At 44.4% G+C, this 12,327-nt stretch overlaps 1 protein-coding gene across 5 annotated transcripts in view; it reads right to left on the bottom strand.

The window, feature by feature from the left end:
• Positions 1-6,824, bottom strand: part of LOC110531449 (arrestin red cell) — a 92,550-nt gene extending 85,726 nt beyond the window's left edge. For 2 of the 5 annotated variants that reach the window (XM_090183524.1, XM_090183525.1), the window contains exons 1-2: positions 6,387-6,632; positions 4,169-4,282 (exon numbers count right to left, since the gene is read on the bottom strand). In XM_090183524.1, coding sequence (XP_090039650.1) covers positions 4,169-4,230 — 62 coding nt within the window. In that variant the 5' untranslated portion in view covers positions 4,231-4,282; positions 6,387-6,632. Of the gene's footprint in view, positions 1-4,168; positions 4,283-6,386 lie in introns of all 5 variants that reach the window. The other 3 variants (XM_036987320.2, XM_036987321.2, XM_090183523.1) reach the window with 2 other exon arrangements.
• Positions 6,825-12,327: the final 5,503 nt, after the last annotated feature.

The raw sequence follows: 12,327 nt of genomic DNA, 5'->3' as shown, positions 1-12,327 counted from the left end.
TGAGATGGATGTGATTTGGATGCGCAGGCAGTCCTTGATTGAATTATGAGAAAAACGGTTTCTGTCCGGAGTCTTGTATGGGCGGCAGGTAGCCTAGTGGTTAGAGTGTATGGGTGGCAAGTAGCCTAGTGGTTAGAGTGTATGGGCGGCAGGTAGCCTAGTGGTTAGAGTGTATAGGCGGCAGGTAGCCTAGTGGTTAGAGTGTATGGGCGGCAGGTAGCCTAGTGGTTAGAGTGTATGGGTGGCAGGTAGCCTAGTGGTTAGAGTGTATGGGCGGCAGGTAGCCTAGTGGTTAGAGTGTAGGGGGCGGCAGGTAGCCTAGCGGTTAGAGTGTATGGGCGGCAGGTAGCCTATGGTTCAGTTAGACTTGCATGTCCCACACACATATATATGAGACAGATATAACACACACACCACACAAACACACCACACGAACACACCACACAAACACAAACACACCACACACACCACACAAACACACCACACAAACACACCACACGAACACACCACACAAACAAACACACATACACATTGACACACACAGATAGGGCTCACACAACTTTTCTCTCTGGGTGTATTCTGACCCTGAACTTCAGCATGAGAATAGCTATTCACTAGTGCTATGCATGCTATTCACTAGTGCCATGCATGCTATTCACTAGTTATTCGTTTGGGGTGGAGATTGAATAAATGGAGGTGTGTCTACAGATACACCATATCCTGACCTTGACTTCATTCCCTCATAATTCCACCTCACCTTTTACATGTGAAGGACACCGTGAATAAGGTTGAGCAACCTGTCTGTTCCATGTGGTGTTATTTCTGATAGAGCATGGAGAATGGTGTTATTTCTGATAGAGCATGGAGAATGGTGTTATTTCTGATAGAGCATGGAGAATGGTGTTATTTCTGATGGAGCATGTAGAATGGTGTTATTTTTGATGGAGCATGTAGAATGGTGTTATTTCTGATGGAGCATGGAGAATGGTGTTATTTATGATGGAGCATGGAGAATGGTGTTATTTATGTAATTTACTAAGTGATAAGGTCTATTGATAAGATCTAGCTGAATGAGCACGACGTTTGAATAAGGGGGATTGTAAATATACAAATATACAATATGCACTTATTTTAGATCTATATGACCTTATGATCCCTGGAGGCAAATGGGAACCAGGTCATACGGCAGCATAGCAACACTTTCCCACAGTGAAGGTAATGTAATGCCTTATAACCTGGGATGATATGTAGTAGACCCAAGATATACTATCCTGTGTCCGCTATAATATCTCAGATGAATAGGACATGGTTGGAATACCATAAACTCTAGCCATGTGCAAATGATAGTATAGCTCCAAACCTACCGAGTTGACATTTCTAGAAGGTTTTCATTATATTCCCAGACTTTTCACTGTATTTTTTTACCATTTGTATTGTCTTGAATATGAGTCACTATTGGTAGCCACCTGTCAGTTATACCCAGATACATTTACATCTGTCACTGACTTTAGTTTTAGTCTTTACATCGTCAGTTTATCTCTATTTTACTCTGTTACGTTCATGTGGTTGTTCCTGACGATCGCTAGAAAAAGTGGATCCTTTTAGGCTAATGTATTACAAGTTGTGCAATAAGTTGCCTATTTGAACCATTATGTAACGCAGACCAGACCCAGCAGTTAAAACCTGGAGCCTGGCGCACGGTTCACTACGACTGGTACGTCGTCAGCCTGGCGCACGGTTCACCACGACTGGTACGTCGTCAGCCTGGCGCACGGTTCACCACGACTGGTACGTCGTCAGCCTGGCGCACGGTTCACCACGACTGGTACGTCGTCAGCCTGGCGCACGGTTCACTACGACTGGTACGTCGTCAGCCTGGCGCACGGTTCACCACGACTGGTACGTCGTCAGCCTGGCGCACGGTTCACCACGACTGGTACGTCGTCAGCCTGGCGCACGGTTCACCACGACTGGTACGTCGTCAGCCTGGCGCACGGTTCACCACGACTGGTACGTCGTCAGCCTGGCGCACGGTTCACCACGACTGGTACGTCGTCAGCCTGGCGCACGGTTCACTACGACTGGTACGTCGTCAACACAGTTCCTTGATTAGTGAGATCATTCGGGTCGTTTTACGGGACCACCATCTCAAACCCCTATCGCACACATTTCTCCCCTTCTAATATTTCACAGATTCAACAACAGAATTTTATAATAATAATAATAATGTATAACATTTCTATAGAGCTTTTAATATAATGTCAAAGTGCTGAAAATAAGACGAATATGTGTGAATATGTGTGAATATGCGTGAATATGTGTGAATATGTGTGAATATGCGTGAATATGCGTGAATATGCGTGAATATGTGTGAATATGCGTAAATATGTGTGGATATCTGTGATTATGCGTGAATCTGTGTGAATATGCGTGAATATGCGTGAATATGCGTGAATATGCGTGAATATGCGTGAATATGCGTGAATATGTGTGAGTATGTGTGAGTATGTGTGAATATGTGTGAATATGCGTGAATATGTGTGAATATGTGTGAATATGCGTGAATATGCGTGAATTTACAAGGCTTTCTTCCATTGAGCCCTAACATTCTGAACGTTTTCACCAAAATTTAAAGGGATACTATAATAACCTTGCTATGTACTGTACTGATGGGATAGTGAAGGTCAAAGGTTATTTCAGCCACACGCTCCTCTGACTGCTGCATGAAGAGTTGCTAAGGGCGCAGTGCCAGGTGTGCCGAGCAGACAGTGACTTTGAATACTGGTCAAATGAAATAAATACATTTAATTACATTATCCATGTGACATTTGCTACACACAAGGATATACCATGACATTTAAAATGCTTAATTTAATAAAACAACAAAGGTTTGAATGTAGTGTTTATGACATGTGCCTCGTAAAAAATACATGCTGTATAGCCTACAGAGGTTTCGCGGGTTTCAGCTTGCTGGTACTAGTCAGAGGGTCCATGTGTAGCAACGCGAAGTGTGAGATCAATGCAAAACGGAATTCAAATGACTAAAATAAGAAGGAGTAGGCTACAACGTGCAACCGACAGGTAGTTGTTTAATCTGAATGGAGTTGTAGACATTGACTCTTATTATTTCATTGTTATTGTTATTAGACAATAGTTGCCATAGTATTCTTGTTACAGGGACCGCGCCATAACGAATCATTTGGACGGGCCTTTGATTTCCATAGGCGGGCACGTTTTTTTCACGGGACCTCCTATGTATGCACGCGCCACAGCCGTTGCTAACAGGCGCTTGCGCGTTCACATTTGTTTAACGGGTGTAATAGTAAAAGACCATCGGAAAGCTTACAATTTATCCTACCATTTCTACCCATCTGCGTGCCGGGTATGATTATTTTCAATATGCGCATTTTCATGAAACAGTTTCACTTTCATAATAACTGTCACAGTGGTTCATCATAAAGATCTGAAATAAATGAAAGCCTAGAACTCAGAGATGATACATCACAGGCCAATGCAGCAGTAGGCCTATAACTTCCATCATCAACTAAGTAAAATAAAAAAGACCTAAAGCCAACAAATAAAAACAGTAGAAAATATCCTGGTGATAATTCTGGTTCTTTCAATCGCATTATTTGTAAATAATACACTATATATACAAAGGTATATGGACACCCATTCAAATGAGTGGATTCTGCCATTTCAGCCACACCCGTTGCTGACAGGCACATAAAATTGAGTACACAGCAATGCAATCTCCATAGACAAACATTGGCAGAAGAATGTCCTTACTGAAGAGCTCAGTGACTTTCAATGTGGCAACGTCATAGGATGCCACCTTTCCAACAAGTCAGTTTGTCATATTTCTGCCCTGCTAGAGCTGCCCCCAGTCATCTGCAAGTGCTGTTATTGTGAAGTGGCAACGTCTAGGAGTAACAACGGCTCAGCCGCAAAGTGGTAGGCCACACAAGCTCACAGAGCGCGTAAAAATCATCTGTTCTCGGTTGCAACACTCACTACCGAGTCCCAAACTGCCTCTGGAAGCAACGGCAGCACAAAAACTGTTCATCAGGAGCTTTATGAAATGGGTTTCCATGGCCGAGCAGCCGCACACAAGCCTAAGATCATCATGCGCAACGTCAAGCGTTGGCTGGAGTGGTGTAAAACTCACCGCCATTGGCCTCTGGAGCAGTGGAAACACGTTCTCTGGAGTGATGAATCACACTTCACCATCTGGCAGTCAGACGGACGAATCTGGGTTTGGCAGATTCCAGGATAATGTTACCTGCACCAATGCATAGTGCCAACTGTAAAGTTTGGTAGAGGAGGAATAATGGTCTAGGGCTGTTTTTCATGGTTACGGCTAGGACCCTTAGTTCCAGTGAAGGGAAATCTTAACGCTACAACATACAATGACATTCTAGATGATTCTGTGCTTCCAACTTTGTGGCATAGGTTTGAGGAAGGCCCTTTCCTGTTTCAGCATGACAATACCCCCATATACAAATCGAGGTCCATACAGAAATGGTTTGTTGAGATCAGTGTGGAAGAATTTCATTTATTTCATACAGAGACAGAGAGAGCGAGAGAGAGAGCGACTCAGAGCCCCAGGACAGCAACACAATTAGACCTAACCAAATCATGACAAAACTAAAAGATAATTACTTGACACATGGGAAATAATTAACAAAAAAACAGAGCAAACTAGAATACTATTTGGCCCTAAACAGAGAGTACACAGTCGCAGAATACCTGACCACTGTGACTGACCCAAAATTAAGTAAATCTTTGACTATGTACAGACTCACTGAGCATAGCCTTGCTATTGAGAAAGGCTGCCGTAGGCAGACCTGGCTCTCAAGAGAAGACAGGCTATGTGCACACTGCCCAAAAAATGAGGTGGAAACTGAGCTGCACTTCCTAACCTCCTGCCAAATGTATGACCATATTAGAGACACATATTTCCATCAGATTACACAGATAAACAAAGAATTTGAAAACAAACCCAATTTTGATAAACTCCCATATCTACTGGGTGAAATTCCACAGTGTGCCATCACAGCAGCAAGATGTGTTACCTGAGGCCACAAGAAAAAGGCAGCCAGTGAAGAACAAACACCATTGTAAATACAACCCATATTTATGTTTATTTATTTTCCCTCTTGTACTTTAACTATTTGCACATAATATGACATTTGTAAGGTCTTCATTCTTTTGGAACTTTTGTGAGTGTAATCTTTACTGTTAATTTTTATTGTTTATTTCACTTTTGTTTCTTATCTACTTCACTTGCTTTGGCAACGTTAACATATGTTTCCCATGCCAATAAAGCCCTTAAATGTTAATTGAATTGAAAGAGGGTGAAAGGGAGGGAGGGGGGGGGGGGGGGGGGGGGGGGGGGGTAGAGAGTATTTCATATGGATCCCATTGTTCTCTCTCAGACCACATTAAATTCCAAGGCTTGACCTACCCCCACCACCACATTTGTGCGTGCATTAGAATTAAACCAGAACCATACGTCAAACCCACGTCATAGTCGGGGGTGTCACCATGTCATGATTCGGTGCTGCGGTAAACTAACACAACAGTAGCCTAACGTTACATTTGGATTTTCACAGAAACTGCAGACAAACTGACAGACAGTCAGTCGCATGACAATTTCAGGGTAACACGTGTCCCTTTACTTGCCACTTTAAAGAGGAAGTAGCCTATGTTTATCGTCAACGAAGTGGCTACAGTAGGCTAGTCTATTTGAGTCTAGGTTGCGTTACATTGTAATAAAATAGTTACAACGTTGACAATGATGCTGCCGCACACGGTGACATCATTTTTTATAAACAATGTATTAAGTCGCTTGTGGCTACAGTAGCCGAGTTCATCACTTTGTTTCAACCTGATACAATCTGTGGCTGTCTGACGTTGGGAACTAGCAATCTAGCAGGAGTAGGGTAGAATTAATCAGATTGAGGTTAATTTCGACAGTATAGACTAGCCCCTCCCTACACTCAATTTGACAGGTACAAACGGACCCTGTGTTTTGCATTCTAGATAACTGTATCGCCACAAGCCCATAGCCTAATGCGAAGTACGAGTTTGCTTGCATATTGATGATATGATTTCATTCGCACTTAAAACTCTCTCTCTCTCATCATTGTCCCTCTATCTCTCTCCCCTGAACCAACGAAACCTCCACTCTTCTCAACTAACCCTCTGTTATTGCTGCTTAGGGAACCTCGGCCAGTGTGCTGCTTACATTTCATGCCCTGTCTCTGCATGCGAAACCAGGATACCTTTTCTTCCTTATGATTGCCTATTTTCACAAATAACACAAACATCACCGGAAAAATGTAAACGCTAAAAACAACCAAAGACTGATAATTTCTCCTTACCTGGTCCCCGCCTTGTCTCCCATCTTCGCAGGCACTGGGTTTGAGTGCTATTAAAGTGTAATATTAGTGTAAATTTGGAAGGTATTTTGATTACAAGGTCTTCCTCAATTACTGTCCTCTTTCCTCCTCTCGGTCGTAGGATCGAGCTCCAATCGGTCTCTGTTCGGCTTGTGTAGCACTGTGAAACTCGGTTTCCGCAGCCTACAAACGGAAACGAACCCTTCGTTTCGTCCCTCGAGCTCTGACAGTGAGCGAAATACAGAGCTACGCCCTCACCGTCTGACAGACACCGCCCTCGACCAATCGCTTCTTCGGAATCATGTGCATCAGTGAAAGGCTAGCAGGCAAAAAATAAACGCCTGAAACTAGATAAAGGGCGGGTTGCGCCTGCTTCATATTGGTCATGACTGGACTTAACGAGAAGGGGGGGGAAAGTATAATTTTACTTAAAACCGGAACATCCGGTTGTTGGGGACTCGGCAGAGGCTTGTGAATGGACAACAAACAGGCACAGCCCACCCTGGCCTTTGGGACCACCAATGGAATAAGGGGGGGAAATGGTAGAGGGTGTGTCTTTCTTATCAATTAAGGAGGAATCAGGATGTGGACATGAAGATAGGGTTAGGGTTCGGGTTAATTTCATGTCCACATGCCGGTTCAACTCCAGCCTCAACCATAACCTTAACCCTAGCCTCATTTTCACATCCTGTTTCCACCCTAACCTCAACCACAACCCGAACGCGAACCCTAGAGAGAGAACCAAGGTGCCTCGACTCAGTTAAAACGGCCTCTAATCAACCCCTTGTAATCCAGCGGACACCATTCATACAATGCAGACCCCGTTATTAGTAATATCATAATTACCAACATTATTCAAACGTTGCCTAGCAATAGATCTGTGGACCCTATAGGGAGCCATAGTGTCAAGCTGTACCTCACGACAGGTCTTGGATAAAGAAATGTCCTGCTGGGCAGTGGTGGAAAAAGTACTCAAGTACTTGAGTAAAAGTAAAGATACCTTAATAGAAAATGACTCATGTAAAAGTAAAGATACCTTAATAGAAAATGACTCATGTAAAAGTAAAGATACCTTAATAGAAAATGACTCTGGTAAAAGTAAAGACACGTTAATAGAAAATGACTCATGTAAAAGTAAAGATACCTTAATAGAAAATGACTCTAGTAAAAGTAAAGATACCTTAATAGAAAATGACTCATGTAAAAGTAAAGATACCTTAATAGAAAATGACTCTGGTAAAAGTAAAGACACCTTAATAGAAAATGACTCATGTAAAAGTAAAGATACCTTAATAGAAAATGACTCATGTAAAAGTAAAGATACCTTAATAGAAAATGACTCTGGTAAAAGTGAAAGTCACCAGTAAAATATTACTTGAGTAAAAGTCTAAATGTATTCGGTTTTAAATATACTTAAGAATCAAAAGTAAATGGAATTGCTAAAATGTACTTAAGTATCAAGTATAAATCATTTCAAATTCCAACACGGACGGCACAATTTTATTACATTTTTTTATTGACGGATAGCCGGGGGCACACTCCAACACTCAGACATCATTTACAGATAGCCGGGGGCACACTCCAACACTCAGACATCATTTACAGAGAGCCAGGGACACACTCCAACACTCAGACATCATTTACAGATAGCCGGGGGCACACTCCAACACTCAGACATCATTTACAGATAGCCAGGGACACACTCCAACACTCAGACATCATTTACAGATAGACAGGGACACACTCCAACACTCAGACATCATTTACAGAGAGCCAGGGACACACTCCAACACTCAGACATCATTTACAGATAGCCGGGGGCACACTCCAACACTCAGACATCATTTACAGAGAGCCAGGGACACACTCCAACACTCAGACATCATTTACAGATAGCCAGGGTTACACTCCAACACTCAGACATCATTTACAGATAGACAGGGTTACACTCCAACACTCAGACATCATTTACAGATAACCAGGGGCACACTCCAACACTCAGACATCATTTACAGATAGACAGGGTTACACTCCAACACTCAGACATCATTTACAGATAGACAGGGGCACACTCCAACACTCAGACATCATTTACAGATAGACAGGGTTACACTCCAACACTCAGACATCATTTACAGATAGACAGGGGCACACTCCAACACTCAGACATCATTTACAGATAGACAGGGTTACACTCCAACACTCAGACATCATTTACAGATAGCCGGGGGCACACTCCAACACTCAGACATCATTTACAGATAACCAGGGGCACACTCCAACACTCAGACATCATTTACAGATAGCCGGGGACACACTCCAACACTCAGACATCATTTACAGATAACCAGGGGCACACTCCAACACTCAGACATCATTTACAGATAGCCGGGGACACACTCCAACACTCAGACATCATTTACAGATAGCCGGGGGCACACTCCAACACTCAGACATCATTTACAGATAACCAGGGGCACACTCCAACACTCAGACATCATTTACAGATAGCCGGGGACACACTCCAACACTCAGACATCATTTACAGATAACCAGGGGCACACTCCAACACTCAGACATCATTTACAGATAGCCGGGGACACACTCCAACACTCAGACATCATTTACAGATAGCCGGGGGCACACTCCAACACTCAGACATAATTTACAGATAACCAGGGGCACACTCCAACACTCAGACATCATTTACAGATAGCCGGGGACACACTCAAACACTCAGACATCATTTACAGATAGCCGGGGGCACACTCCAACACTCAGACATCATTTACAGATAGCCGGGGTTACACTCCAACACTCAGACATCATTTACAGATAACCAGGGACACACTCCAACACTCAGACATCATTTACAGATAACCAGGGGCACACTCCAACACTCAGACATCATTTACAGATAACCAGGGACACACTCCAACACTCAGACATCATTTACAGATAGCCGGGGGCACACTCCAACACTCAGACATCATTTACAGATAACCAGGGACACACTCCAACACTCAGACATCATTTACAGATAACCAGGGGCACACTCCAACACTCAGACATCATTTACAGATAGCCAGGGACACACTCCAACACTCAGACATCATTTACAGATAGCCGGGGGCACACTCCAACACTCAGACATCATTTACAGATAACCAGGGGCACACTCCAACACTCAGACATCATTTACAGATAGCCAGGGGCACACTCCAACACTCAGACATCATTTACAGATAACCAGGGGCACACTCCAACACTCAGACATCATTTACAGATAACCAGGGGCACACTCCAACACTCAGACATCATTTACAGAGAGCCAGGGACACACTCCAACACTCAGACATCATTTACAGATAGCCAGGGGCACACTCCAACACTCAGACATCATTTACAGATAGCCGGGGGCACACTCCAACACTCAGACATCATTTACAGATAACCAGGGGCACACTCCAACACTCAGACATCATTTACAGATAGCCGGGGGCACACTCCAACACTCAGACATCATTTACAGATAGCCAGGGACACACTCCAACACTCAGACATCATTTACAGATAGCCAGGGGCACACTCCAACACTCAGACATCATTTACAGATAGCCAGGGGCACACTCCAACACTCAGACATCATTTACAGATAGCCAGGGGCACACTCCAACACTCAGACATCATTTACAGATAGCCGGGGGCACACTCCAACACTCAGACATCATTTACAGATAGCCGGGGGCACACTCCAACACTCAGACATCATTTACAGATAGCCGGGGGCACACTCCAACACTCAGACATCATTTACAGATAGCCGGGGGCACACTCCAACACTCAGACATCATTTACAGAGAGCCAGGGTTACACTCCAACACTCAGACATCATTTACAGATAACCAGGGGCACACTCCAACACTCAGACATCATTTACAGATAGCCAGGGGCACACTCCAACACTCAGAGATCATTTACAGAGAGCCAGGGACACACTCCAACACTCAGACATCATTTACAGATAGACAGGGTTACACTCCAACACTCAGACATCATTTACAGATAGCCGGGGGCACACTCCAACACTCAGACATCATTTACAGATAGCCGGGGGCACACTCCAACACTCAGACATCATTTACAGAGAGCCAGGGTTACACTCCAACACTCAGACATAATTTACAGATAGCCAGGGACACACTCCAACACTCAGACATCATTTACAGATAGCCGGGGGCACACTCCAACACTCAGACATCATTTACAGAGAGCCAGGGTTACACTCCAACACTCAGACATCATTTACAGAGAGCCAGGGACACACTCCAACACTCAGACATCATTTACAGATAACCAGGGGCACACTCCAACACTCAGACATCATTTACAGATAGCCGGGGTTACACTCCAACACTCAGACATCATTTACAGAGAGCCAGGGACACACTCCAACACTCAGACATCATTTACAGAGAGCCAGGGACACACTCCAACACTCAGACATCATTTACAGATAACCAGGGGCACACTCCAACACTCAGACATCATTTACAGATAACCAGGGGCACACTCCAACACTCAGACATCATTTACAGATAGCCGGGGGCACACTCCAACACTCAGACATAATTTACAGATAGCCGGGGGCACACTCCAACACTCAGACATCATTTACAGAGAGCCAGGGTTACACTCCAACACTCAGACATAATTTACAGATAGCCGGGGGCACACTCCAACACTCAGACATCATTTACAGATAGCCGGGGGCACACTCCAACACTCAGACATCATTTACAGATAACCAGGGACACACTCCAACACTCAGACATCATTTACAGATAACCAGGGGCACACTCCAACACTCAGACATCATTTACAGATAGCCAGGGACACACTCCAACACTCAGACATCATTTACAGATAGCCGGGGGCACACTCCAACACTCAGACATCATTTACAGATAACCAGGGGCACACTCCAACACTCAGACATCATTTACAGATAGCCAGGGGCACACTCCAACACTCAGACATCATTTACAGATAACCAGGGGCACACTCCAACACTCAGACATCATTTACAGATAACCAGGGGCACACTCCAACACTCAGACATCATTTACAGAGAGCCAGGGACACACTCCAACACTCAGACATCATTTACAGATAGCCAGGGGCACACTCCAACACTCAGACATCATTTACAGATAGCCGGGGGCACACTCCAACACTCAGACATCATTTACAGATAACCAGGGGCACACTCCAACACTCAGACATCATTTACAGATAGCCGGGGGCACACTCCAACACTCAGACATCATTTACAGATAGCCAGGGACACACTCCAACACTCAGACATCATTTACAGATAGCCAGGGGCACACTCCAACACTCAGACATCATTTACAGATAGCCGGGGGCACACTCCAACACTCAGACATCATTTACAGATAGCCAGGGGCACACTCCAACACTCAGACATCATTTACAGATAGCCAGGGGCACACTCCAACACTCAGACATCATTTACAGATAGCCGGGGGCACACTCCAACACTCAGACATCATTTACAGATAGCCGGGGGCACACTCCAACACTCAGACATCATTTACAGATAGCCGGGGGCACACTCCAACACTCAGACATCATTTACAGATAGCCGGGGGCACACTCCAACACTCAGACATCATTTACAGAGAGCCAGGGTTACACTCCAACACTCAGACATCATTTACAGATAACCAGGGGCACACTCCAACACTCAGACATCATTTACAGATAGCCAGGGGCACACTCCAACACTCAGAGATCATTTACAGAGAGCCAGGGACACACTCCAACACTCAGACATCATTTACAGATAGACAGGGTTACACTCCAACACTCAGACATCATTTACAGATAGCCGGGGGCA

Source organism: Oncorhynchus mykiss, chromosome 9 (assembly GCF_057628025.1).
Source record: "Oncorhynchus mykiss isolate SJ-2025 chromosome 9, ASM5762802v1, whole genome shotgun sequence".
NCBI classification, from domain to species: domain Eukaryota; kingdom Metazoa; phylum Chordata; class Actinopteri; order Salmoniformes; family Salmonidae; genus Oncorhynchus; species Oncorhynchus mykiss.
Note: the sequence above shows the minus strand (reverse complement) of the source record. Positions and strands in the feature narration are given on the sequence as shown.